The 27,608-nt window shown below is 38.9% G+C and overlaps 1 protein-coding gene across 2 annotated transcripts in view; it reads left to right on the top strand.

Annotated features, from left to right (window-relative positions):
• FGD4 (FYVE, RhoGEF and PH domain containing 4) overlaps positions 1-27,608 on the top strand; it is a 105,126-nt gene that overhangs the window by 583 nt on the left and 76,935 nt on the right. The window contains exon 1 of one of the 2 annotated variants that reach the window (XM_026867847.1): positions 23,258-23,279. The exons of the other annotated variant lie outside the window; for it this stretch is intronic. Coding sequence (XP_026723648.1) covers positions 23,270-23,279 — 10 coding nt within the window. The 5' untranslated portion in view covers positions 23,258-23,269. Of the gene's footprint in view, positions 1-23,257; positions 23,280-27,608 lie in introns of those variants that run through there. 2 annotated transcript variants of the gene reach the window in all.

Consider the following 27,608-nt stretch of genomic DNA (forward strand, 5'->3'; position numbering starts at 1 on the left):
TGCTATTGTGGGTGGGTGTGTTAATTATTCCTTTTACAAACAGCATTGGGTCAGTGTTTAACCATTTGGGACATAATGGCAATCTACACAAATATTACCTAGAATTTCAAGGAAAAAAAAGGGATACCTTCAAAGGCTAAAGTAGAAAATAAGGAACTAGAAGCTGTGACTAAGAAAATATAAAGGTCTCTGAGGAGAATGTGTCTAAAGCTAGGTGTCTGCCATCTCACAGTGCTCTTACTGCACAGACTACTTCAGTTAAGTCGCAGTGCCGCATTGTTGTAGCAAAGGGACTGATTCCTCAATGCATTGGCTCTTGTCATGGGCATTGCAGTATAGGTAGTTCTTCCAAGGTGCTTTTTTGGTAATCTAAACATACTCCCTGTGTATAAAACATCAGGGTGCCAATCTAATCCCTAATGTAATTTGATAGACTGTACTGGACCTAACTGTGAAATGGCTGGAAAACTCCGCCTAACCATGAGGATATGATTGTATATGGTTAGGTTTGGATGTAAGCATTTGGGTATGGTTAATACCTTCAAGTATTAAACCTTCAGTCCTTCAGTTGTATAATTATTTTTTTTTTTTCTGACAATTAAGCCTGGTTTACTGTTCTTCATGTTAGGAAGTAAAGTTCAGGAGCGATGCCTACTAGCCACATCTAACTTGATTTTTTTTTTAATTCCAACTCATTCAGAGGCTTTCTGTTAATGCTTTTTGTCTTGTGTTAGAAATTACCATGTTTGCTATACTTTCATGGAAGTAACAGGGAAAAGGTCTTACACAAATCGAGGTTGTTCTTCAGGATTATCTGCCCTCATGTATGTTTAAGTAATGTTGCCCTGCCTACCGTGTTAGCACAGTTGCTCCTGCAAGCCCAGAGCCAAAGGTAGTTAAGTGACACAATCAAGTCACCAGTTTTTTAGCATTGGTTTTGAAGTATTTTCTGTTGATAACAAGGCTATAATGAATCTGTGTTGAAAATGTAAACTGAGTGAATTTCGTATGTTGAAGTTAATAGTTAATACATGTCTGATATGGTAAGATAACTTACTGGATTGTAGACAGGTTTCTAGCACTCAGAATTTCATGTCTGTTTTCATTGCCTGATTTCATTAAAAATCCATGTGATAACTCAGCAGAGTGACTTGCATTTGTCTATTACTACAGCAAGCAAATCTAGAAATACATCAAGAGCCTCAAATGTTGTCTAAAGTTGAAGTTTTCTCTTTTTAAATGTCCACTTCAACCATGCTCTTATCAGTGCTGTGCAGTCAGCAGTTGGGCTGATTTTTCTGCAGGTGATCTGAAGGACACAGTGTCTGTCTCAACTGCTGCCTTTTGCAGAGTCCTGAAGTACCGGCACGTGAGGCAGCAGCTTTCATGGCACTGGAGCCTTGTCCACCGAGATTCTCCTCCTGTTGCTGTGCTCTTTGTGGCAGCCTCAGTGTGGTGTAGAAAGCAAGCAAGCTCTCTGTTCTGAACAAGTAGAATAAATAATCAAAATACAATAATCTCTTCTGCAGAATGATCATCACTTATTTTACTTATATGTCACATAGCATGATGAGATACAGATCCATCTGGGTACAATAAGAAATTGTCAAGGAATTCACTACCAAGAATTTAATTTAGCAGCAAGCTACTGTAGGCTGTCTTTTTTTGATTGTGCTATTGTAGTTCTACAATGATTATAATATAAAATAAATAAATTGAAGATTCTTTTGCACAGCATATTGAGTCAATGAGAGGGTTTTTGATATGACCTTAGACTTGTCTGTTTCTTCCTTCAAATCATTGCCCCCTGTGGTTACTTTTTCTTAGCAAAAACACCATGAGAGTAAAGCCAACTCTTACTATTTGCTCCTTATTAACTTGAAAGGTGTGAGATTTTGGGTTTGTGGAGTGTTGCGGGGTTTTGTGTGGGTTTTTTTGTTGTTGTTTGTTTTTTGAGTATTATCCTGTTCCCTAATTAGGATTTAGCAGACACATTTAGAAATGCACTGTAAAGTAACTGAAAAGATGCCTGTTTCCTGGTAAGCCGATTGTGGAGAATGCCTGCATGTCTTCTGTGATTCACTTACCTGATCCTAAATAGGAGGAAGGTTTGAACTTTTTCTATTAATTCTAATTTAGGTGTTTGAATTAAATAAAAATAAAACCCCCTGTGTTTAACAATGCCTCGGAGATTAAAATGAAGGTTATTTTTTACGCTAACATATACATGACAAGAATCAGAGTTTTGAAATCTAAAGCTGAATTTTATTCAACTTAGTTAAGGTAATTATAATTCAAAGGTAATTTATGTTTAAGTAGTTTTATTAAATTTCACTGTGTTTCAAAACTTCAAGCATTTCAGTTTACACACGGAATTGTGACTGGCTATGTTGAAAATATGAAAATTCAATATTAGTACATGGTACCTATGGAAACTTTAAACGATGAGCAGCTGAATGTTGCTCTTTATTAACAAATGTCAATAAAACATTGTATGAGATCCAACAATATGTAGGCAAGTCTTGACAGATAAATATTTAACTCAGTGTTGGTATACAAATTTAGGTAGTGATCCTGTACTTCCTATGCTCAAAACAGGCAGGCAAAGTCAATGCAGTAATTTCTTTGACTTCATATTTGAATTTGAAACAACCTTATTTCCCTCCTGGCAGCTCACTGAATTCTCCACCAGTTTCTACTAAAAAAAGAATAATAAATTGCTTCCTTGGTGGAACCAGAATGTGAAGGCTGCAGCCTGGCTTCTCTCTTCAGTATGTTCAACACAGCAGCTATACACACACAGCCACTGGGAAGGTGAGGTTCAGATGTCGGTCTGTCGCGTTTTTTGAACTTTTGCTGCCGTTCTTTGGGCTGAACCTGGTGGTGTGAACACTGTCACTGCCATGGTAGTGCTGTGCCCTGATGGTGGGGGCTACTACTGTATTTCCAGCTGGCTGTGATTCAACAAAGTTGGTCTGTTTTTTTTCTTCCTACTAGTGATTATGGGTCTGGCCTACAGATTGCATTTTGATTTAGCAGTTGCTAGGGGCATAATTTTAAAAGCCAGAGGAACTCTTTAGAGGTTCTGAGATTTTTTTGTACGCAGTGAAAAGGGGGAACTGGTAACAGTATTGGTCATATATGGAGTGCTTGTGACTGTATGGAAGAACATACTCTCTAATGTATTACAACAGATCTCTGTGTCTGAGTACTTCATTATCCCATCTGTCATCAAACTCTTTTGCATACTTCCCTCTATCTTCTTTTGTATGTATGTTCAGGTGAAGCTCCTCACTCAGCATAGTTTTTAACAAAACAGAAAACTGACACAGAAAAGAACATTCAGGATGAATGACATACATTGAACTTTTTTGAACTCTTTGACACCCTTGAGTACTGAACTATAGCCAATAAACCAGGTTTAGTTTCTCTAAGGTTTCCTTTAACTGTGAATCATTTGCAAATATTCTGTGCCTGGTAATGCTGTGATTCAGTAGAAATAGTTGTGCTGAGTAAATTTGCCATGTGATATGAAAGGTAGGGTAGAAATCTCCTTATCAGCTGTATATTTATATCAATCAGACCTAGTCTTTCTTACCTTCAAGGTGAAAGAAATATGACCAGGTAGAACATAGACTTGTGTGGTACAGACTTCATTCAAAAGATCTCCCTTTCACAGATTAATCTGTGATTAGTCATAAAATGGTTGCAATTAGTTAGTTTAACGTGTTACTTTTCTATACTTAGTTCAAAGTGTAGAATGAAGACAGAACAATCTACCTGCATAGTTCTTTCTTTGTGAGTAGCTAACTTTGAGCTGGAGATCAATGATAAAAATTTGAGATTAAACTGCCCATGGAAATGGATAAAGATGATAATTGCTGGTAAAAGACCTTTAATCTTTTAGTGGTCAGAATTCCTTTTGCTATAAATCCTGCACCATTCTTTTCATATCTGGAGTGTGGTTACTTATGCTGAATAGTGAAACCTTTCTAAACCTCACTTTTTCTTTCAGCTTCCATAGCAATAGCTGCCCTTACAGGAAAGCAAGGGCACATGCAACCTTCCTCTCTTTTTCTCAGGCTTTAAGTAACAGCACTTCACAGTTCCCTTCAGAGACTGATCTGAAAGCTCTGAATGCTGCTCCGAATCTGTCAGTGAATCTGCTGACAGTTGGCAAAATAAATTTGTCTCAGCAACTTTCTCTCCTCTCCCTCCTTGCAACTGAGCAGTGTAACAAGGAATGAGGTACAAGTTAATGGCTGTATTTTTCTGGACATAGGGAGCAGGTACACTTGTCAAGTGTACTTTCACCTAAATAAGAACAAATGATCCCTAAGACAGTTTTGTCAACTTGTAGGCCAAAACACTGGATCCTGTACTATATCATGTCCAAAATTAGTAAAAACATCTGACCCGTGGTTTTGAATTAAATGTTCCACCATACTAAAGCACCTAAAAATCATACTTCATCTATCCCGTTGACCTGACTGGGAAAGTCAGTCCTGATTTTACTAAATTATCATGCTTAGCTACTGAGTAGTCCTCATTATGGTGACCGTAATTCTCAAGATGACATAGAGCAGTCTCACGTCAGTGGCACCACAGGCTGACCATTTCACACCACTGAAATCTTCTGTTTGTTTGCAGATGGATATTGGCTGGCTGCTTGTAGATTTCTGGGATTTTAAGTGAGAACTGTGGGGTGTTTTTCAAGTTAAATGGGAATCCAGTATTTTCTTTTTCTCATTAAAATATCTTGATATTCCAAACAAAGTTTCTCATAGTTTAATTTTTTTAAAAACCAAGACCTACTATAGATATTCAAGATTTTGATTGGATACTGGGTCTGTGTTGCTAATATAATATCTATATTTTTTTTTCAAGTAGCTTTGTATAGCAAGTAATACAGTTTTGAAAGGATTAGGACTCTTTACAACTTCTCCAAAACCAGCATGGTTTCCTTTGTAATGTTCTCATTTGTATATGTATTTTTCATCTCGGGAGCAAATCATTAGCCTTCAAAGGTTTTGAAAATATTTGCTTTGATTTTGGACCTATTTATCATGATCTATATAATGGATATAGTTGTACCTCCAGAGTTGTCTTCTAAGCAAAAGAAACATTAAAGGATCAGTAGCTCTCCCTCTACTTTCAAAAAAAACTGGGAGACAGCCACTATGTTTTATTCTATTGGTATTTTTGTCTTATTGGACAAATAAGTATTAAAGCTTAATATTGCTGCCTAAACTATTTGAAAAGAGTCAAGTGCAAAATATTGAAGGTGATGTTTATACATATATATATATATATATATTTAGGGTGTCTTCACACCACAGACCATTAAGTCAGAGAAACCAGAACTACTTGCTGGTTACCGCTTTTGAACTGCTCTGCTGATACTGAGATTGTTTTGACAGCATTGTGGTGAAGATCCTTCAGAAACACTGACCTTGTATACAACAAATACAAGACATTTCAGCTGTAGGGTTATTCCATAACTGTTTTGTATGATGTCATTACTGTAATACTTGTGAAACAGAGAAGGTTACTGGGAAGTAATGATGATGTCTTTTGTGTCCTGAATCTCCTGTGAAAATGACTTCTTACTTATATGGCTCAAGGAAGAGTAAAATGATACTACTTACAACAATCTCGTTTGTATTTTCGGTGTGGATGCCTTGTTTTAAAGGTAAACTGGCAAGGATCATGTATCTTTTTCAGACACATGGTTGCCCTTGGGTATAGGTGACAAAAAAAACCACTTGTTGATGTCAATTCAGGCTTTCCTATAGAATTAACAGGCAGTGCTTAGCAGGCAGTCAAATTGTCCTGCAAGGAGTGGTGAAGTGCCTATGTTCTTCAGGCAGCCACAGAAGTGTGCTTTCTGTTCATCCAGACAGACTTCTAATGTTCACTTTTGTATCTGCTTTCCAGAGCATGTGTTACACATGCAATTGAGACTTTCATATAGAAAAACAGGCAATGCTCAGCAGGCAACCAAATTGCTCTGCAAGGAATGGTGAAGTGTATAGCTCTTCGGGTAACCATGGAAGTGTGCTTTCTGTCCACCCGGACAGACTTTTAATGTTCACTTCTTACATGTCTGCTTTCTGGAGCATGTGTTACACATGCAGAGTGCAACAGTTAGAATGAAGGGGAGAAGTTCTGAGCTTGTGTTCATTCTAGGCATCCTCCTATGCATCCCTAGATAGGAGCAAATTAGTATGAGAGATATATCAGAAGGTAAGAGTAAAGCTCTTACTTTGAAAAAACAGCTTCTTCATAGAGTAACTGAAAAATGCAATATTTTGGTGAACAAAACTTCTCCCTCATTTTGGCCTTGAAAGCCACAAAAGGAAGTGAAAGGCAGTGGGTCCTTCAGCGTGTAGATTGTGCAGCAACCTTAGGTCTCGGCGTTGAATATGTAAGCCGGAAGTCAGCACAGTGTAGAAAGAAATAACTTTTAGCCTAAGGAGAAGAAATGAACCCATAAATTCTTAACAAATGCTCTTACATGTCTTCACTGGTAAGTAAATAAATTACTGTGATTACACAGAAGTGTTTCAGAATAGTAAGGGTATGGTATGGGTTCCATAATTCTCCACAGAACTTTTTTTCTTAAGGCAGATATTTAATGTAGTGAATATTTAAGGGAAAAAAAGTAGTTAGGGATTTGTTTAAAGGGCATGAAAGATATTTAAACTGTATTTTGCCAACAAGATTATTCAGAATTAAAATAGCCTTTTAAATTCCTACCTGTAGCTAATCAGGATTGATTGTTTCTAAATGATGAATAGGGAAAGCAAAACTGTTGCTCAGTGCAGTTTAATGAGAGAGTTGTGAGAGCAAGTTTGAAAGTGTTCTGTCGTACAGCCAGGATTTTCTATACAATTGTAACCCCTAAGTAGCACGTTTTTCTGAGGTGCTGAGTTTGAGCTCTTCTGAAAACGGGTTCACTAATTTACAAGTCTAAAATACTGGATTTGTCTTTTCTATCTTTAGGCATGCAAACCAACAGATTAGTATCATTAAGTACATTCCTAAGTATTGTGGCTATTTTTGGAAATGTGACAAGTACGTACAATCTGGGGGGGGGGGGTGTCGGTGGTAGGGGGGTGTGCCTGTCCCTTTTCAGAGTGTTAAATTGTCAGTAAAAGCAAAATCTAACCTGGGCAAATGGCATCTGCAGACAGCTGAGGTTTGTACTGCAGTGAAAGCATGAGGTCTACAATGCAGTAATTAGGAAGGGTAGTCAATACTTGTTAATGAAGGCAGTGCGTGTGATCTGTCTTTGAAGGGTGAGCAAAGCAACGCTGCCCTTCCTGTGGTGCCTTATTGACCTGCTACAGCAGCCATTCTCTGCTTGCATGGCTCGTCCATGTAATAATGGGCATGCTTTCTTTAAGAATAAATAATCTATTTTCTAAAAATGCTGGAAGTAGTTCAAGAAAAATGAAAGATACTTCTGACTGCAAGGGTTATGTCTGGATACATTATGTGTGTGCACAATTATAAGGCTTTTTGGTGGGATTGACAAGCTCCAATAGCTGCCTTTTAAGAACAATTTTTGCTTTTTTTTTAATGTAGATTTGATTTTTATTACATAGATCAGTCTAATAAGGTTTTTCACCTCACAACTTGAAGGAGAGGTATTTAGTCTGTGAAATGCTTGCTGTTGTGGAAAGATAAATGAAATACGAGGTGTTTGGCAGACAAGATTTAGACATTTGAGTGATTAAAAATCCTCTCTGAGAAAGACTAGTACTGTGTAATTCCATTAACTGTATGGGATGCCTTTGCAGCAGCTAGACATCTTACTGCCCTTGAATTTGCATTTTACCCACTCCTTTATTTGTGCCATTCCCATGAATTGTTTTTTGTTTTTTTGGTTTTTTTCTTGAGATGCCAACTTCTAGGGGTGATCAGAGTAGTCGGTTTCTGGCAGCAACCTTTTCTTTATTGTAACTGTCAGAGTGAGTTTGCCAGGATCAAAGATGGAGAAAGGGTTTCTATTAGAAAATGAGTCTTTGCATTGTGTTTCTTTTTAAATCTGGTTTAAGATGAAGAACATGTCACTGAGGTCTCTGTTATGCTGCTTAGTTTCACAATTACAGAAGTACATACCAAAGATGGAGAGCTGTTCATTTTCCCATGAAAGAGGAAAGCTACTACTATTTTTTTTTTCTTTTGGAGCAAAGTGAAATGAAGGAGAGAACTTCCAGGAATTCCTCTATGCAACATTAGTAAATAATTTTGACCAGTTTTATTTAAGGTAGGTGCACTGCCATGAGCAAGCAAAACTAGCACAAACCCAAAATTCTGCTTCTTCAATTTATCCTGCTTGTTATGCTTATTAGCATAATTTGGTAGTGACTGAGGGTGTTTTACATTAGCCTGTAAACATACCGAGTAAGGTCACACTATAGGGAAGTACTCCCAGAGCAGCTCCGAGTAAAGCAAAATGGCCCTTCTGCAAGCCTAGGAATTGGCAGAAAGTGTTTGTGATTCCTGAGTCTATCACTTGAATCTATATATGTCAGCACAGACTTGCACTTTATTCCTTAAAAAAAGCTTCAGATATTTAAAATATCTTCTTTATCAATTAATACTGAGAACAATGGCCATTTAAAATCTTGCTAGTATTTTAATGGAAAAGACTTTTTGGAACTGACTTCTGTCAGGACTGCTCTAATAGTTGCAAGATGATGCAGTGACAGACCACTGGTTCTAATGGTGGGTTTTAGATTGCCAGCCTAATCCGACAGACATTTAAAACTTCCTTGCTGTGATGTTTACAAGATGCTCACAGAAACTTCAGTGGGGTTGAGCTGCTGCTATGTGGAAATTGGTTCTAGACCTGTATTTATCAATGGCTTTCTTTGTAGATGGTTTATGTTCTGATGTTTACAGTCCTTAATGTTTTCTACACTAAATTTAGTGTAGTGGGATCTTTATCTTAATGAGGAGGCTGCTCCAAATACCAATTCTGTGCTCACAGATAGAGGGTTATGAATTCAGCCAGGCAGGGGCCATAGGGGAGGTCGTGTCTTTTACACTGGTATGACTTGGGAGAGAAAAAAAGGTAGGAAGTCAAGCTTTTGAGTACACTGATCTTCACCAAAATTAACTGTTGAAGTTCAGGCTTATTTTTCCCTCTTTGTGGTAAATCTGCTCACAGTACTTAACTTGAAATGCAGCTGGGGCCTTGTTTGGGAAAGCATAACTTCAAAGCACAAGTCTTGTATGACTGAAGAATGAACTATATTGGGCCTATCTGTTTGTACTGTTTGACAGATGAAAAACCTTACTTAGATTTAGATGCTTCCTCTCTGCTGCCTTGATGGAACCATTAAGTCCTTCTCCTTTGACCAGGCTGTGTGTGCTTTGAAGTAAGGAGGAAAGAAAATGATGCTTTAAACAAGGCATTTGTGTTCTTGTAGGAGTTCTGGGAGCACAGTAGAAAGAACTGATGTTCTGAATATGAAATACTATTTTCAAGGGAAAATGCTTAGAAGAAAGTATATTAAAATTATATTTCTAACTCCAGTTCTCTAAATTTTAGAGAAGCCAGGCATAGGGGGGATAAGAGGGTGTTCAGTTTTGTTTTAGTAAATCCAAAGAACAAAGCATGATTGACTGATACACTTAATCATTGTTTCTAGATGAAGTGTGGACTGACACCCATAAAAATAGTCTTCCCATCTTCCAAAGCTGCTTCTTGTATATCTAAAGTAATCAGATAAACCAAGCCACCTACATTCAGAAAACTGTAATAAGGTCTACTTGTGCCAATCCTATACTCACTTCTTCATAAACTTTATCAAATAGGGCCTTCAAAATTCTTAGTAGTAGTCACCTATTACCTCTGTATTAACTTTGAGACAGAATCCAGAAATACTGTTTCAAGTATGGTCTCAGGTAAAACTGTAAACACCACAGTTGTTTACTGAAGTTGCAGCCATAATGTGCTTTTAGAAGGAAAAAGGGACGGAAAGCAAAAACTCAAGTTCTTTCCAAATGCAGAGTGCGGGTTTTGAGCAGGCTGTAAATTAAGGATCCTGCGTTGCAGTGGATGATGCTATCTGTCATCTGCTTGGCAGGGCCTTTGCAAGAGGCTTAAGCTTTTGCCATACTTCCACCATTTCTTCCATGGGCTGCAGGCTGTGGAGGAATAAGTGTGAGGGTTGTAGCGTCAGTAGGATGTAATGTGTGTGTTCCTGTGCTTGTATGTGTAGGCGACTGCTGATATACAGACATGCAGCAAGGGAAATGTGCATTGGAGTGGACTGGAAGAACAGCTAAACTAGAACAGAAGAGGTTATGTGTGAGGTGATAGGGTAAGTGGAGTAGGTAAGAAGGCAGATGGAAAGGACAACTGATAAACTGTATAGAATGAGTTTTCTCCCTTGAAGTTTGGCTTGGAAGCAAACGTATGTGTGTTCTGCTTTGATTGAATTCAGCAGCTAAACGTACTTGCACACTATTTATTACCAGAACCCAAATGAACCATATGGAACTCTGAAATTCTTGTCTTCCTAGCTAATTTACACACGATGGGAAATATGCAAAGTTTCTTTGGGTTTTAGGCTTACAACTCAATACCTTTCAGCTCCCATACTCTGCCTCAGCTGCCACTGAGCCCTTCCCCAGACTGTTGTAGAAGTTGTGAAAGCAGCCAGCCCACCCCTTCTGTGCAGATGATGGCCTTCCAATCCTAGCAGTGGCATCCTTTACAGAAAGATCAGTCTACTAAGGTGGTTTCTGTCATAAGTTCTTTTAATTTTTTTTCTTTTATTTTTCTTCTTTCCTTCTGATTTCTTTAATGATCTGGTTCAGGACTTGCCAGACATTGCTTTGTACAAGGCACTGGCTGGCTTAAAAACTAATGTCTCCTGGCCTCCTGGGGCTATTGGAAGTCCTGTTATCTTGAGTTGTCTGCCACAGTTGAAGTCCTAGCCCTGTACTCTTTTGCCTCCTGCAATGTTATGTCATCTTACTGTGAATTTTTGTCTTTGTGATCACCTAGGTATCTTGGAGAACTGCTTCTTTCTTTGTGAAACTCTACTTGTGTCCAGTTTAAAAAAAAAAAAAAAGTTCCTCAATAATACTTTATCTCCCTCTGATAGTCAAGATGAAACTGGTAAGCCAATGTCAGTGTGTGCAGTTATGTTTATTTTTAAAACTTCCTTATTTTTCTTGACTGTATTCCAGATACATTATTTGTACCTCCAAAAGGTAAATGTTTGTGTCTTTTTGAGTGTCTGACAGATAACTCTGAACTTGATAAACTTTCTTTGAACTTCTACTCATCTTCACACTTGAACTTTTAAATATCATTGTTGTATTCATGACTGTAGCAGAGGAAAGGATTGGCTAAGAAACACATCTTCTTGTTAAGAAGGCAATTTTTAACTGACTCGTACAATGTGAATGTTAATCTTTTTTTAACATTTTTTTTTAAAAAAAAACTGGTTTTGAATGTTGTCAAGTCACTGTATTTAAGACAAACATCTTTGTTGTGCTGTTCTGTATTTAATTTTTCTCACTCCTTTTGTGTCCCTAGATACGATTCTTAAGACTGAAATAGGATTTGAGGTTCCTGTTTTGTGGCCAGTTTGTTCAGGAAAGTAAATGTCTGGCTGGCTGCTTTTTTAGCAGGAAGTGTATACTGCCTTAGAGATTTGTCTGTCACTGAAAGTAACAGCCATGCTAATGGCTCTGAAGCAGCAGTGAAATACAATAACCATGACTGAATTGCTTTTGTTGTGATAATTGTGAAGGGGAATGCTATAAAATAATGAACTGTCAGGTAGTAGTAGAATTCTGCCCTTTTTTAGTATCATGTCTGTGGTTTCCAGTGGCTTCTACTTTTTGTCATGCTTGTTACGTAGATATTTAAGATTTTATAACAATACCTGATGTAATACCTCATTTAGTCTTCTGGCAAATAAGCACCTTCAGTGCAGAGTAGGTCCCCACACACACTGGGTTCTGGTCACCCTTGTAACTAGAGAGGAACAAAACTACATCTGCCTATTCCCTCAAGACTGGTAAATTTTAGATCATTCAGTTGCTTCTGATTCAAGAGAAGGGGTAGCAGAACTTCTGGCTAGAAGTTTATAGACTGGAATAAATATTTCCTGGATGTCCTGGGTGGTTAAAATGTCAGCTGGTTCTGAGGGTGTTAAAGGACATGACACTGCTTGTGGATCTGGGTTTCTTCCTGCACCTGTCTTTGCTATGCTTTTTCCAGCTGATGCTGTATGTGATATATTTGAAACCTAAGTGCAGATGTTATATAATGAATCACTTTTTTTAGTTGTTTTGGGCATCTTTACATAATTTTTCCTTCATCATCTGTTTGAAAGGTTTCCTGTTAAACTCTCAGAAATATCACAAAGGTGGTTTGATCATCTTCACATCACTTTTAACACCAGTGCTTATGCCATGCAGACAGATTTTTCTGTTAAAAAAAAAAAAAAACCAACAACCTGAAAAAAGTAATACTTTATGGTTTAGTTGCAAGCACACTATTAAGTGGAGAAAACCTTGATACTTTGTGGGGGTTTTTTTACTAGATTTAGCCCTCTTAAGTCCTAAAATACTTGGAAGTATGCTTATCACGGATGCTTCTCTAAAATCTCAAGAGATAGCATTGCTGAGAGCCCTGTACATGAATAATCTTAAAATACTGAGAGAAATTTTATATCTGCTCTCTTCCCAGAAGAACTATGCATCACCCAGTAAAAATAGATTTGTGATGATATAGTAGTAGCAGTTCTCAGTCTAGAAGTTGTTCTCTTTGGAGTGGGATGTGTAGAACTGAATTCAGATGGGCACATGGGAGACTGGCAACTCTGTGGGTAGGGATGTGAGCAGAAAAAAAGCAACATAGTTGCATTTTTGGAATAGTGGTTTTGATGCTGAACCTGGGAAATGACAAGATTACGTTTCATGAAATCCCTGGTATCCTGGAAATTTGCTCTCTTCTCCATGGAATTTTTCCTTACAAGGTCAGTATTTAAACTCCCTAGTGGCATTTTTTCAAATATACTTTTAGAACAGCTAACTCTTTAAACATGGCAGAGACAAGCAGCTGCATCCCTAAAATGATCCTTGGCAGTTGACTACTGCTTTCCCCAGCCGACAAGTTTTCCTGTTGTTTTCCACTTCCCTTTTGTGTCAGGCAGTTGATGATACTTGTTTGTCCTGTAATGGGAAAGCAGTTTCCTCCATCCCATATTAGAACCAAGTCTAAATTTTTTTTTTTTTTTTTTAATTTTTATTCCTGTGTCACTTCTTTACCCTCTCTCATGTAGCACCTTAAAAACACTGTGGGTGCCATCCAGAACTGCATGTTTGTTTTTCTTGCTTTACTAGTATCTGCACAGTCTCAAGTAATTAACAGTTGTTTCCTCCCTGTATATTTTTAGCTGATGGATTATTAATGCTATGGTTACCCGCACAGAAGTCTGCATGGAGAATTAGGGAATATGTTGAGGACAAAAAATTCATTATAGAGCCAAAGAATTTGAATTTAGACTTCTTAAAGTAATTTAGTTGTTCACCCTCAGTTTTGTTCTCTTTTGTCATGGATCTTATGATGTTTTAAATTCTCCATGTAGGATATAATAGAGTAATTCCTTCATCTGTTCCTGTTTGGATTACAGTGTTTCCTTGGTTTTGTCATGGGTAGCTTTCTGTTTTCTTGGTTCAAAGCTTCTATAAGACAAATGCAGATATCTGTAAACTGTTTGTGCACTTGAATGCAAGGAGGACACAGTGGTGTGGTGAGCTTTCATCTTTGAAAATTATTAACATGTCCTGTGCTCCATTCTAGTTTTTAATGGAGCTCATTTATCTCATAGAAGGTGAAGCCACCTTTCTAAATCTAAGGGTTTATTAAATTTACATGTTTTCTATAGTATGGTCTTGATAATCTATGATCTCTTGTCTAAACTTAATCTCTCTATTCCCCCAGAGTACTCCTGTAGGTTATTCCTGTCTACCCTAAATAAACTGTATAAGGATTAATAGTTAGATATAAGTGAAAATTTCAAATGAGTGAAAGAGTCAAAATTAATTTTTTCTGAGGTATGAAATGCATTGTTTTATGTGTTATTTTATCAGCTGTGAGTATTGTTGGTTTCCAAATTGATGACTCATGGTGTTCCAGTGAATTTGCCTATGACTTTAGCTAAGGTCCATCCATGGAAATTGTCTGCAAAGTTATTTTCTGTCAGTAATGATAAATTAATATTGCTGTTTATGCTTTCCTGTGTCTTCCTGATCTCACCCCCCTCCGAATAAAAGCCAAAAAACCTAAACCAAACATGTTAATCTGATGCTTAGTATGTGCATTAACTTTTATACAAATAGTTGTGCCATGCCTTCATACACCAAAAATGTAAAAATTCTTTCCTTTCTATGAAGTCACTGAACTTTAAAACTTGGAAAAGAAACCCACCAAAACAGTTTTGCAGAGTTCTTCTTGACTCTTTCTTGTTTATGTTTTCTTTCTGTCATGTACACAAACAGTTCAGGACAGGGAAAAATTTGAAACTTGAAACTCAGCAGATGAAGAAAGAGAATGGCTAACATTTACTGATGATGTTCTTGTGGTACTTTAAATTATACTCAGAGTAATTTATACAGTGTTAAACTGTGATATTGAGTACAGAGGTGACAGAGACAGACTCTTAACTCAAGAGGAAATGGATGCAACTGCAACAAGTGAAACTCCCACGTACACATCAGGGGAAGAAAAGGGTTGGCATCAGAGTTGTCAAACACTGGAAGAGGTGCCCAGAGGGCCAGTGGTATCTCCATCCTTGGAGGCACTCGGAGCTCAACTGCCAAGGCCTTGAGCAACTTTATATAAGCTGGCCCTACTCTGAGCAGGGCATTGGACCAGTTGACCTTAGAGTTTCCTTCAAAACTAAATTATTGTATGAGCTAAGTGAGGGTGAGAGTGTCTTGAACCCGATGAGGGTCTGACAATGCTTGTTATATTGCCTGTTGTGATCTGCAGATATTCCTGTAAGAGTGTAGATGCGTGACTGCTTAGCTAGAAATATAAATGGCCCAACGCATACAGATGGTTTCCTTTTATTTTTTTTTCTTAGTTCATTCAATAATATGCACTAACACTTAGGCCAGTGACTGTCTGAAAGCTTTAAGATGGTAAGAATATGTATTACGGGAGGGGCCACACTGACAAAGCCCTTACTGAAATAGTCTTTGTTGTTGACTGCTGTTCTATGTAAGGCAGATCAAGTAGTTGTTTTGCCTCCTACAGAAAAGAAAGAAGCACAAACTCCTTTGTCATGGAGAGCAAAAGAAACCATGCAGAGTTGTGGTCATGATTCATGTTCCCTCTGGTTCAGCACCTTATCTGCAAGAACTTTTATCCTGTCAGTGATTTTGTTTGCCTTCCAGATCTTTATTTTGTAAGGAGGTTAGGGCAGGAGTTAGCTGGGCTCATTGGCAGAGCTCTAAACTAGATTTGAAGGGGGAACGGGGCAAAACATCAGCCCATCTGAAGTGCATGTATACCAGTGCATTAGAATCAGGGTGAAGGCTAAGAGGGCAGATATTGTAGTAGGAGTCTACTCTAGGCCACCCAACCAGGACAGATAGGTTAATGAAATATTCTATAGGCATGTAGGAGAAATCTCACAGTTGCTTGCCCTTGTTCTTGTGGGAGACTTTAATTTCCTAGACATTTGATGGAAATACAACACAGCAGAGTGGGACCAGTCCTGGAGATTCCTGGAATGTGTGGGAGACAACTTCCTGATGCAGCTGGTGAGAGAACCGACCAGAGAAGGTGCCCTGCTGGATCTCCTCTTTGTGAACAGAGGACTAGTGGATGATGTGGTGGTTGGAGGCTGACTAGGGCACAGAGATCACGAAATAAGAGTTCTCTATTCTTAGAGAGGCCAGGAGAGGGGGCAGCAGGACTGACATCCTGGACTTCCAAAGGGCTGACTTTGTCTTGTTTGGGCACTTGCTTGACAGGATCCCTTGGGAAATGGTCCTGAAAGATATAAGGGTCCAGGAAGGCTGGGCACTCTTTAAATAGGAAGTCTTAATGGCTCAGGAGCAGGCGGTCCCCAGGTGCTGTAAGAGAAGCCGGCAACAGAGAAGACCACCCTGGCTGAACAGGGAGCTTTGGCTGCAACTCAGGGAGAAAAGGAGAGTTTACAGCCTTTGGAAGAAGGGGCTAGCCACTCACAGTGATTACAGAGAGGCTGTGAGGCTATGCAGGGTGGAAATCAGGTCTAAAGCCCAGCTGGAAATTAATCTGGCTTCAGCAATCAAGGACAACAAGAAATGTTTCTATAAGTATGTCAGCAGCAAAAGAAAGACCAGGGAGAGTCTCCATCTTCTGCTAAACACAGGAGGAAACATGGTAACCAATGATGAGGTAAAGGCTGAGGTGCTTAATGCCTTAATGCCTACAAGACTGGTTGTATTTGAGGGAATCCATCCTCCTCAGCCAGAATACAGAGACTGGAAGAATGACCCCCCAGCATTCCAGGAGGAGACAGTCAGTGACTGACTGCATCACACAGACAGACACAAGTCTATGAGACCAGATGGGATACACCCGGGAGTGCTGAAGGAGCTGGCTGGGTGCTCGCCAAGCTGCTTTCCATCATTTACCAGCAGTGCTGGCTGACCGGGGAGGTCCCAACAGATTGGAAATTGGCCAATGTGACGCCCATATATAAGAAGGGTCAGAAGGATGATCCGAGAAATTACAGGCCTGTCAGCTTGACTTGGGTACCTGGGAAGCTGATGGAGCAGCTCATCCTGAGTACTGTCACACAACATGTGGGACAACCAGATGATCAGGCCCAGTCAGTATGGGTTCATGAAAGGCAGGTCCTGCTTGACAAACCTGATCTACCTCTGTGACAGAGCGACCTGCTTATTGGATGAGGGAAAGGCTGTAGATGTTGTTTACCTTGACTTCAGTAAGGCCTTTGGCACCGTTTCCCACAGCATTCTCCTGGCAAAAATGGCTGCTCATGGCTTGGATGGGCACCCGCTTTGCTGGGTAAAAAGCTGGCTGGATGACCGGGCCCTAAGAGTTGTGGTGAACGGAGTTAAATCCAGCTGGTGGCCAGTCACGAGTGGTGTCCCTCAGGGCTCAGTTTTGGGCCACTCCTGTTTAACATCTTTATTGATGATCTAGACGAGGGGATCGAGTGCACCCTCAGTCAGTTTGCAGATGACACCCGGTTGGGTGGGAGTGTTGATCTGCTCGAGGGTAGGGATGCTCTGCAGAGAGACCTGGACAGGCTGGAGCCATGGGCTGAGCCCAACTGGAGGAGTTTCCATCAGGCCAAATGCCGGGGGCTGCCCTTGGGCCACAACAACCCCCAGCAGTGCTACAGGCTTGGGGAAGAGTGGCTGGAGAGCTGCCAGTCAGAGAGGGACCTGGGGGTGTTGATTGACAGCTGGCTGAATATAAGCCAGCAGTGTGCCCAGGTGGCCAAGAAGGCCAATGGCATCCTGGCTTGTGTCAGCAATAGCGTGGCCAGCAGGGACAGGGAAGGGATCTCACCCCTGGACTCGGCACTGGTGAGGCCGCACCTCGATTCCTGTGTTCAGTTTTGGGCCCCTCACTACAAAAAGGACATTGAATGACTCGAGCGTGTCCAGAGAAGGGCAACACAGCTGGTGCAGGGTCTGGAGCACAGGTCGTACGGGGAGCGGCTGAGGGAACTGGGGGTGTTTAGTCTGGAGAAGAGGAGGCTGAGGGGAGACCTCATCGCCCTCTACAGCTACCTGAAAGGAGGTTGCAGAGAGCTGGGGATGAGCCTCTTTAACCAAGTAACAAGTGATAGGACAAGAGGTAATGGCCTCAAGTTGTGCCAGGGAAGGTTTAGACTGGATGTTAGGAAGCATTTCTTTACCGAAGGGGTTGTTGGGTGTTGGAATGGGCTGCCCAGGAGGTAGTGGAGTCCCCATGCTGGGAGGTGTTTAAGAGTAGGGTCAACATAGCACTGGGGGATATGGTGTAGTTGAGAACTGTCAGTGTTAGGTAAATGGTTGGACTGGATGATCTTCAAGGTCTTTTCCAGCCTAGATGATTCTTTGATTCTGTGAAGTTATTCAATTATATACTTATTAAATAAATTACATAATATGTAATATTGTATCTTGAGACATCTTTTTTTTGTCTTTTGGTCACTGTGATTATCTGTCCCAAAGGAACTATAGACAATATAAACATTTTTCTTGAGCAGTAATTTTTCATTTTTCCTTCTAGGCATCCAGGTACATAAGAAAATGCCAGACAAGATAATAATGTCTTCTAGGTTCCAAATCTTGAAAAGTGGATTCCTCAAACGGGAGCAGCACATACAAGCCTGTAATATTTGAGTATTTAGTGGTTTGATTTTTAATTGATGGTCCAGCTTCAGGCATCTGCTTTGAAAGTCTTTTATGAGAATATCATTATACAAACAGTTTCATTTCTGGGAGAGGTAAAAAGTTATTTGCATCCACCTCTCCCCTCATCTCCACTCAGTCATGGTAGTTGATAGAAAGGCTCAACAATCTATTCTGAAAAATACCTGGGACCTACTGCAATACCATAAATATGTTCGAGTCCTGTAAAGAAGAGACCAAAAAAGTCCTTGGAAAAGGCAAAGCTGATGTGGTTTTTTTTTTCTTTGTGGTTTGTAATGGCTTTTTTAATTATTATTTTTGAAGCTGTGAGTGTACACCACAGAGCTCTTCTGGATGCAGTATGTCTTTCCATGTGCAACTGATTTAAAATTCATGATGAGGATGTCCTAAACCATAAAAAGACTAGGAAGCAGCTAAAGAATAAGTAGCAATGTTTACACTCTAAAATGGTGAGTCAGAGTCATGGGTGCATGTGGCCATGGACTTGGCAAAATGCAGGGCAGCTGTTCAGAATCTGCAGTAAAGGGAAAGGGACCCAAATAAAAGTGGGTATCTTTTTTTTTAAATGGCATTGATCACCTAAATGCTTCTGTATTTAAAAACAAATTTTAAAAAGAATGTCCAGTGTGTGTTTGCTTGAATATTAATGTAGATAACACGAAGGTTTTGGCATGAAGTAAACTTAAATAGCTTTTGTGGTTGTTTAGCTCCTGAGTCATTTCCAGTTTACTTGTCTTGCTGCATAAAAGTCTTGTGTGCTGCCACTGCTGATTAATATAATGTACCATTTTAATTCAGAGGGACATGTACAGAACATACAAGTGTACAGACAATCAGATGTTGCCAACCTGATGTGATTTGAACATGATTAATAGTAACTTCAGGGCTTGACTTTTTTTATAGACTTAAAAACTAACCAATGAAACAGCCTCCCCACCCCTAAACCCTTACACACTTTGAAATGAAAAACTTCTGTGCTTATGTGCATGTCAGTGTTCTCTAGCAGCTCCTCTTTCTCTTTAGCCTTCCTGCTTGCAAACCTGTGAGCCCAATGATGGACTAGATGAGCTTCAGTTTTTTGTATCAATTTTTCTGCTTCAGAGTCGCCTTTTTTTTTTCCCTTATTGTCTATTCTATTGAAAGCAGATCTTGAGTAGATGAATCTAAAATTCTGTGAAGCCACTGTTTCCAGAATACCTGAGGCTTTCTCCCTTAGCTGTGACATAGCATATGAGACACACAATGAAAAAGGGGATACTCATTCATCTTGGTTGTTTTTATATATATTACAGAGTTTAATATATTCAAACATAGCTATTGTTTTGTTATTCCACTGGAAATAGAACATGAGGTGAATGTGGAAAAAATTCCTCTGAACACATGTAACATTTTTGCTTATTTTGGATTAGAGGTTGGTAGTCTTCCTAAAATACAGGCCCTTGGCAGACTTTCGTTTCAATATGTAATGAAGATACATGCTGTCAAAAGGGAAAGGGAAAATTACAAGAATGTTTACCATCATGTACTGTACTTATGTAGGCTTCCTGTGTATCCTGAGCAAACTTCTTGGATCTTTCTGCTTTGAAATCTAAACAACAAAATCCCTCAAATCTCCAGAGAGATTGCTGAGGAAAACAGTAAGGCTTCTTGTGGTTTAGTGTTCTCATAGTCTAAATAACTGTGATTAGAGTGTCTTTCAGCTATTTCTTTTGTTTTCAAAAAGAAAGCTCAGGAAACACTAAATGGTTAAATTTTTCCTTTCTAAAATAAAATGTTGAGCAGTCTCTCCCTCTATTCAATAAGCAACATAGGTGTTTCTATCTGCGAGCTGTGGCTTTAGAGGGATATGATATATGTACAGGATGTATATTGTGTTCAGGGGAACACATGGTCATTTTGGCAGCATTTCCCTGCTTGTGTGTTGTGTTGAGTCAACTGAAGTATTTATATCTACTTTTAGTATCACTTTTGATAAATCACAAATGTAGATGACCTTGGTTTGTCAGCCGAGTGTCTTAAATTTGGATGTGCTAAATCATCTCTAAGTTGGAGTGATGCATTTTGGGGATTTGTTTTGGATCATATAGGACTACATTAAAAATACATTTTTGGGACACTTTGTTTCCATTTTGTAGCTTCCAGTTATGAATGTTACAACTTGTTAAAGTCTCTACCTGATATGAAATACAGTGACTGATTAATAGATGAATCCAAAACTTGTTAGACTACAGATTTTGCTATATCATGTCTCATCATAGTATGGGGTTGCCTTAAAATTAGATGGCAGTATACTGAGGCAATGGAATAGACTATTTGGAGACAAAAAAAACCAAAACAAAACACTGTCTTGCAGTGCAGCCTTAATTATTTGTCATAAAAGGCTTCATCTAAGTTTAAATAAAATAATAGGAGTTTAAATAAATGGCAGTGTAATATATAATGCTGCTGAATTCTAGGTAGTTGTGGTCCAGATGAGTAAGTGTTCTTTGTCGACTGTCGGATGCAGGTGTTTTCCTGTTGATAACAGCAATCACTCCTAATGGTTATAGTGCTGAAATCAAATTTAACTTTGCAAAATGAAAAGAAGAATTTTTGTTTCATTCATTTCTGTTCATCTGTCACTTCCTTCTATAACCTGAAATTTCAGGAAAAAAAGAGTGTGAAAATTCAGTGTGTCTGCTGTTAAAGTTGCAGGAGGCTGATAGAAGTAACATGACCAAAAAGATTATAATTCACACTGAGCTTTCAAATACTAGCTTCAGGGCTCAAAGGAAACTGAGAACGGTTTCAGGGTGAGATTGTGGGCAGCATTAGAGACGATGTTGTTTAAACTCCATTTTCTCTGGGAATGCTGAGGATCTTAGCCCAGCTAGCAGTTAGGAGAAAAAGAGTGGTTGACTTTTGTGCGAGTAGGATCTGATGGCTTTCTAATGAAGAACCATTTAAAAAAAAAAAAAATCATAAATTCATTAGCTGAACTGTCTGGCTGCACTGTGTTTTTCTTTCTCTTCTATTAGGCTGAGTTAGATGTAGTGTATGCATTTGATGATGTACTTTTCCCACAACCATCTTCCCAGGATGGACTAGGCATGCCACTTATGTTTCATGGCTGAGCATTGGACTATGCAATCTCCTACTATTTTTCCATTTGTGTATTTCTAGAACTGTCTTATTGATCATTAAATGACAGTTTTCTCAAATCTAAATTTTCATACATCATGAAGCAATAGTGCAGTAGATACATGCTCCACTTCTTGTTTTAGCTTATAGTGCCTCTTGCTCTAAAAAAATCAATTTGAGGAGGAGGTACTGCAGTGGGTGTCACTGGAGTCTTCCTGGTGCAGCTGTTTGTGAAAGGCATTATTTTGCAGGGACCATTAGCTTGTATGGAGCAGTTCTTGACTTTGCAAGCATTTATACATTTGTTTTTCAGCTTTACACTATGATTGTATCTTTCTCATAGGAAAGTCAACAAAGTCTTCAGTAGTTTCTCAAAATAAAAGAACACCAAAAAAAACCCAACCCCCCAAAACCACTGTAAAAAATTTAGTCTTTCTCTTTGCTTAATTTTGTCACTTTTTAAAATTATTTCAGACTTTTTGCGATATGAGCGCTGCAGAACTCTTTCATGTGGTGCCTCAGATTTGTAATAATTATTCTTCTATTTCCAAGAGTTGGGACTTCTAATATATTGAGAGGTAATTATACTACCTGTTTTTTCAATTAATCCTTTTCTACAGCTGACTCCTGTAAGTTGTGCTTATAAAGAGATCACACAGCTTCAAAGGAAAAAGATTGAAAGAGGCAGTCACACACAGTGGTTTGTATGACGTAGCTTACACCTCATGACTTTGGAAATTTGTTGAAATAAGCTGCTTTTTTTTTGCTTTTTTTTTTTTTTTTTTTTTTTTTTTTTTTTTTTTTTTTTTCTGCATGTAATGTACCTAAAATGAGCAGTGGAGTATTTAACAGACTTATAAAGAAGCAGCATGGAGTGGGTAGTTTGACAGGTTAGTATCTGGCTATGCAGAATTTTCAATGCAGAAAAGAGTTGGAAGGTTTTGGTAGTCACTGCTTACGTGTTTCTATTGCTGCATTTTGCATGGCTCAGACATGTAGCAGTAGAAGGCTCAGAGGCCTTCTGCTAAAGCTGAGTATAAAGACCATAAAGATGAGAAGCAAAAATGGAAGAGCAGCAAATGAAAACTGTAAGATTGTTGTGTTTATGAGTTTCCTAGTACTGGAAGATAATAAATAACTCGCTACTAGACAGTTCAATACTCTGAAAAAAGTAGTGAGACTGCAGGTGGAAGCAACTTATACAGATCCTTTCTCCGATTTATTCATGTGCTTCTAGTTCTTCACAAACTAAAGCACAGAGCCGTTTTTTTACACCGAGTGACAGACATTCTGTGTTGCCAGAGCTGCCCATTATTTTCTTAAGCAGTGAGGGTTTTTGAAAAGGTGTTAAAGATGTGACTGGAATATAACTTATATAATGTGGACTAGAACATAGCTATAGAGTTCTCCTTATTGATGAGCACTGAGTCAAGTAAATCTTGACCTGTAAGGATTTTGTTTCTTTTTAAAGAAACATTTTCTCTAAGTGCCCACTCGCACAATCTGCTGTTAGTATGTGTTGAAATATTTCTTGTTGCTTATTTCCTGAGCTTTGTCAGTAAGTTATGAAATTCAGAACTTCCTTTTTTTATAGAATGAGTTGATAATGTTCATTCTATTCCCAGTTTAAGGACTGTCTCCTAGATGGGTAGAGTTACTTGCACAAAAACATTGGAATGTAAGGATTCCTGTTCGCAGTAATGACATTTCTATATAAGGCATGGGTAGCTGTAAGTAGACCTTTTTCTGCCTGTTTTGTTTTTTTTTTTTTTGTGGGTTTGGGGTTTTTTTTAATAGTATACTGGTTTTTTAAGTAAATTTATGAACTGTGGGAGAATCTCAGAAATATCTGAAAACAATTATATACATAGTTTTCTCCTCCTGTCATTTAGCTGATAAAGAATTAGAAGACAGCAGGAGTCAAGTAAGTTCTCTGGTAACCTGTGATCAAACTTGTCTATGCGGGAGTGTATTCTGTATTTTAGATCTAGTTTTTCTGCTAATATCGAAAAAAGTGTGCTTCTTGCTGTTGTTGAGGAGGAAGTTGTCTGTTAGCATCCGAGGGCAGTTGCACCCAACTGAACTCTCATCACTTAGATGAGCTGCAGTGGGAACAGAATAAGAGTGCGTTGATCCAAGGCAGCTATCCCTGCAATGAGAAGTTGAATCTTGTGACCTTTCTCACAGCACACAATGGATTTGTGTTCAAATTTGAATTTATTTTCTTACACTTTCCTAACTTTTGCTTCCTTTTTTCTGTCATGTGCAGTCTAAGAATAGTGATGATCTTTGAGACTGTGGATGGGAGGGAAGTGGTGCATGTTCTTACACCTTCCCCCCATCATTAGCTAGCAGTGCATCGCCAAATGTTCTGTTTTCTTGAAAGCGAAGTTTAGATAATAGCTATAGGTACTAGCATGCCTATATTCTAGCTGTTTAAAATGTAAGTACAGGCAGACTGGATGGAGAGTATAGTGTATATATACATTGTGTGTACACATTTGCACTATATTGTATTACTTGAGAGACATAGAAATGCTGTTAAAATATTAATCCCTGTTTATGCTACATGGTTTTGACTTGATGAGCTCACCAGTGCTATAGCAAAGGCAATCAAAACTTCAAAAGTGTTTACAGATTTTTTTTTTTTTTTTTTTTTTTTTTTTTTCCACTTTGTACATGGTATATGTCAGTTGTTACTTATTTCTCAGAGTGAGAATAGATAGTTTGGGGAGTGTGGCCTTTCTTTGTAGGTATGTGTTGATTTATGTTTTTTTTCCTTATGGTTATGTGTATTAAGTACTTCTGCAATTTAAAAGAAACTAAAAAGTTTAGATACTCAAGGTATTGTGGCCCATGTGCCAATATCCTTTTTTTTAAAAAAAAAAACAACACCAAAACATGCTCTTCTCCCTCCCCTTGTAGCAAAAGAATAAAAACCTTAAAAGATATGGCACTGTCTTTGGTGTATGTTAATAATAAATTCCTCCATGATATTCTTACTGCAAACAAAATGCTGTACAGTAATAGGCTATACTGGGCCTATTTGATTTACATATTGGAATATATCCTATTATATTGGAAATAATCTGAAAAAGAAGTGACCTTTATTTTGGGGCTGTATGCCTGTAATGCTGTATATCTGTCATGGGCACACCTCAAAGCTCCATCTGTGACCCCAAGACCCTTAGTACTTACCAGATTGTTGTAAATAATGTCTGCTTTTTTTTTTTTTTTTTTTATCTGTGAAACTGGTGGGCAGTTTCTGTGTCTTGCATCTGTGAAACTGGCTCATCCTTGTGGGAGGAGGTAGACTTCAAAGAAAACTTTGAGCCACTGAAATATATATGCACAATAAAACCTGGAATATTATGTGTGACTTCGGTGGAACACGTTGTTACTGTCAGCCTGAGGGGTACTGTAAATTTGGATTGTGAAAAAGCTAACTCACTTGTCTGAGCTGGCAGAGGAGGTAGGTGGAATTTTGAGTTTTCATTGGTGTGTCCTTGGCAGCTACCAGTAAATCCTGTGACACTACTTTTCCTTCCACTTGGCAGTGGAGCTGTGAGCTGTGGGCATGGATAGGGCATGCTCCACAATTGCCTGATCAAATACCAAAGCCTGGTTTCTTTAGGTGGCTTACTGCTGGCTGATCTGTCAGCCTGCTGAAGGAGCTTCAGGCTAGGGAAAAGTAATGTGTTCTGTAAAATTAATCTGTTGCTCGGTCCAAAACCTGTTACAGACTGCTTAGAAAAGCATGTTGGATCTAACACAGGTACTTTTAGATCTTAGAAATCTGTGACAAAGCAGTGCCTGCCGAGTTTGGAATTTAAATTGGATCAGTGTGAATTATGTGAATGGGTCTGTTAAATGCGTTTTAAGAATTTTTCTGAGTTTCGTTACTGCTAATAAATTAGCTACCTGTAATGGGCTAAAACACAAGGATGCTGATGTAATATTTAGTACAGCACAAATACCACTGATCCTGCTGTACCTCAAATTACCTACCTCTGTGAAGCATAAATGAAAGTTCTGGAGTTATAACAACTTTTTTATTCTTCCCAAATTTAATTAAGTATGAGAACTTTCTGTATCTGCACAGAGGAGATTAGCACACTGAATACCCATAACATCTTTAATTGTTTTACAGTAGCGTGGTTTCTCTGCATTTCCCTAGTCCTCTACTGTCTGTGTTTTTTACTGAAGGATACGTCATAGAGGAGGGAATGTACAGGCTATTCTTCTTCCAGAGCCACCATTTCTGTCTTGGTTTACAAGTTCTGGTGGGACTTGTCCAAGCCAGAGTAGTAGAGCAGTCCTGTGGCTCCCATCCAGACTTCTCAAACTCTTTAGTAAAGCCTAAAGAAAAAGGAAAGCCCTGTGGTCATAGTTCCCACCCATGTGCTACTCTGATGTCTAATCTGATTTCATTGGGATCTCAACTGGTAAATAAAGAGCAGAGGGCAGAGCTCCTGGGGTTAGGCTCTCCCCTAGAGCTGGTTTTACTCTTGCATTGCTCAGAACCATGTCCAAAGAGCTGTCTGTGATCTCTCTTTGAGCCTTGTGCGTCTGAGCTTTAGCTGGCTCAGCTGTCAGACGCTGAATGTCAAACCTAGGAGACCGCTGCTTTTCCATGGAAACGCTCTGTGCGATTGCAGAAATAATCAGGCATGTCTGGTGGCTGCTGTGCCCTATTGTTGGATGCTTCCAGACACTAAACTGAATTGTCCTACCTTGACAAACTGAGTTTTCAGCCAAAATCGAGCTCTGCTTTTGTCATCTCTTGCTTTTTTTGAATGCAGATGGATTGAAAAGCATTAGTGTCACAGTTTATTCTGCTGTTGGAATGTAAGCCCCTTGATGTTGGCTTTTCCCTTCTTTCTGTTCACACATACATTGCAAAGGCAGCTCCAGACCTCTTGATTCTGGGTAGGTACCACCAGTATGAGCTGTCTCATGCCTCGTATGTGACTCCTCAGGGAGGCTGTGCTCTTGTGCATTCTCTTCAACATCTCTTCCATGCACTATGTTGTACTATTGACACAAAAATTATTCAGTGTTTACAAAAAAATGTGTTGTTTCCTTGCTATCAGCAGTTTCCAAGATTTTCTTTACTAGAGAAAGAAGTTCTAATCTAGGGCCTTTGGATTGATGGATGGTTTTTTAATTACATTTTACGTAATTTACTTTCCATAATACTTTAAAATTATATTAATCAATATAATTAATCACTAACTCTAGATATGCTTTGGTGTTGTCTAAGTTTAAAGAAAAAACTATGTCCTTTTCTACAGGTGTTACTAGCTTGGAGGCACTACTGGTACAGCTCAGTGGGAGAGGTGTCAGAAAAATTTGGAAACTAGAGTAATTCCAGTTTATGGAGTAATTGTTTCAGTGTATTGGGCTGAAGTAGTAGAAGTGTTGGGTTTTCTACTTCTGTAAGGAATTTAATTTCATAACTTCAGAGTTATTCTGGAGGACTGCCTATGAAGGAAGGATAGCTTTCAGGATTGTACCCCAAATAGGTCACTAAGATGGCCTAATTTGAGCTCTGCCCATGTTTCTTTGTTGTCCTTTAATTATAGTTGCCAAAAATAAGCATCCATAGAAACAGTTGTTGTAACATTGGAAGAATGATTGTTGTAGTGGATGGAGACAGTCTACATCTTTGTACTGGTGAGAAAGAGGTAGCTCATGTTCCTGCTGCTAATCCTGCTTTTGTAAACAGCAACAGTTAGGACGGGAAAGGTTTATCACTCCAAACATTGACATCACTTAATCAAACAGCAGCTGTAAGAACAAGAGGTAAACAGTAACTGTCCCTTCTCCCATGCCCAGTACACACGTGCTCCCAGCTTATAGGGGCATCATGTGAAAGAAGGAGAAGCTATAGTCTAGTTTTCCTGTGATGCTGAGGAAGCATGTGCTGATGCAAGACCACAGGGACTGAAGACACTTGGGAAGTAAGAGGAGCGCAACTCACCCAGGTATGAGGTCTCCATTTATTTTTTGTCTGCAGAGGTGCTGCTGAGGAAGCACTTGCTGTCTGCAGAGTTTTA

The sequence above is a fragment of the Athene cunicularia genome (assembly GCF_003259725.1).
Source record: "Athene cunicularia isolate RWA chromosome 1 unlocalized genomic scaffold, athCun1 chr1_part2, whole genome shotgun sequence".
Classification (NCBI taxonomy): Eukaryota; Metazoa; Chordata; class Aves; order Strigiformes; family Strigidae; genus Athene; species Athene cunicularia.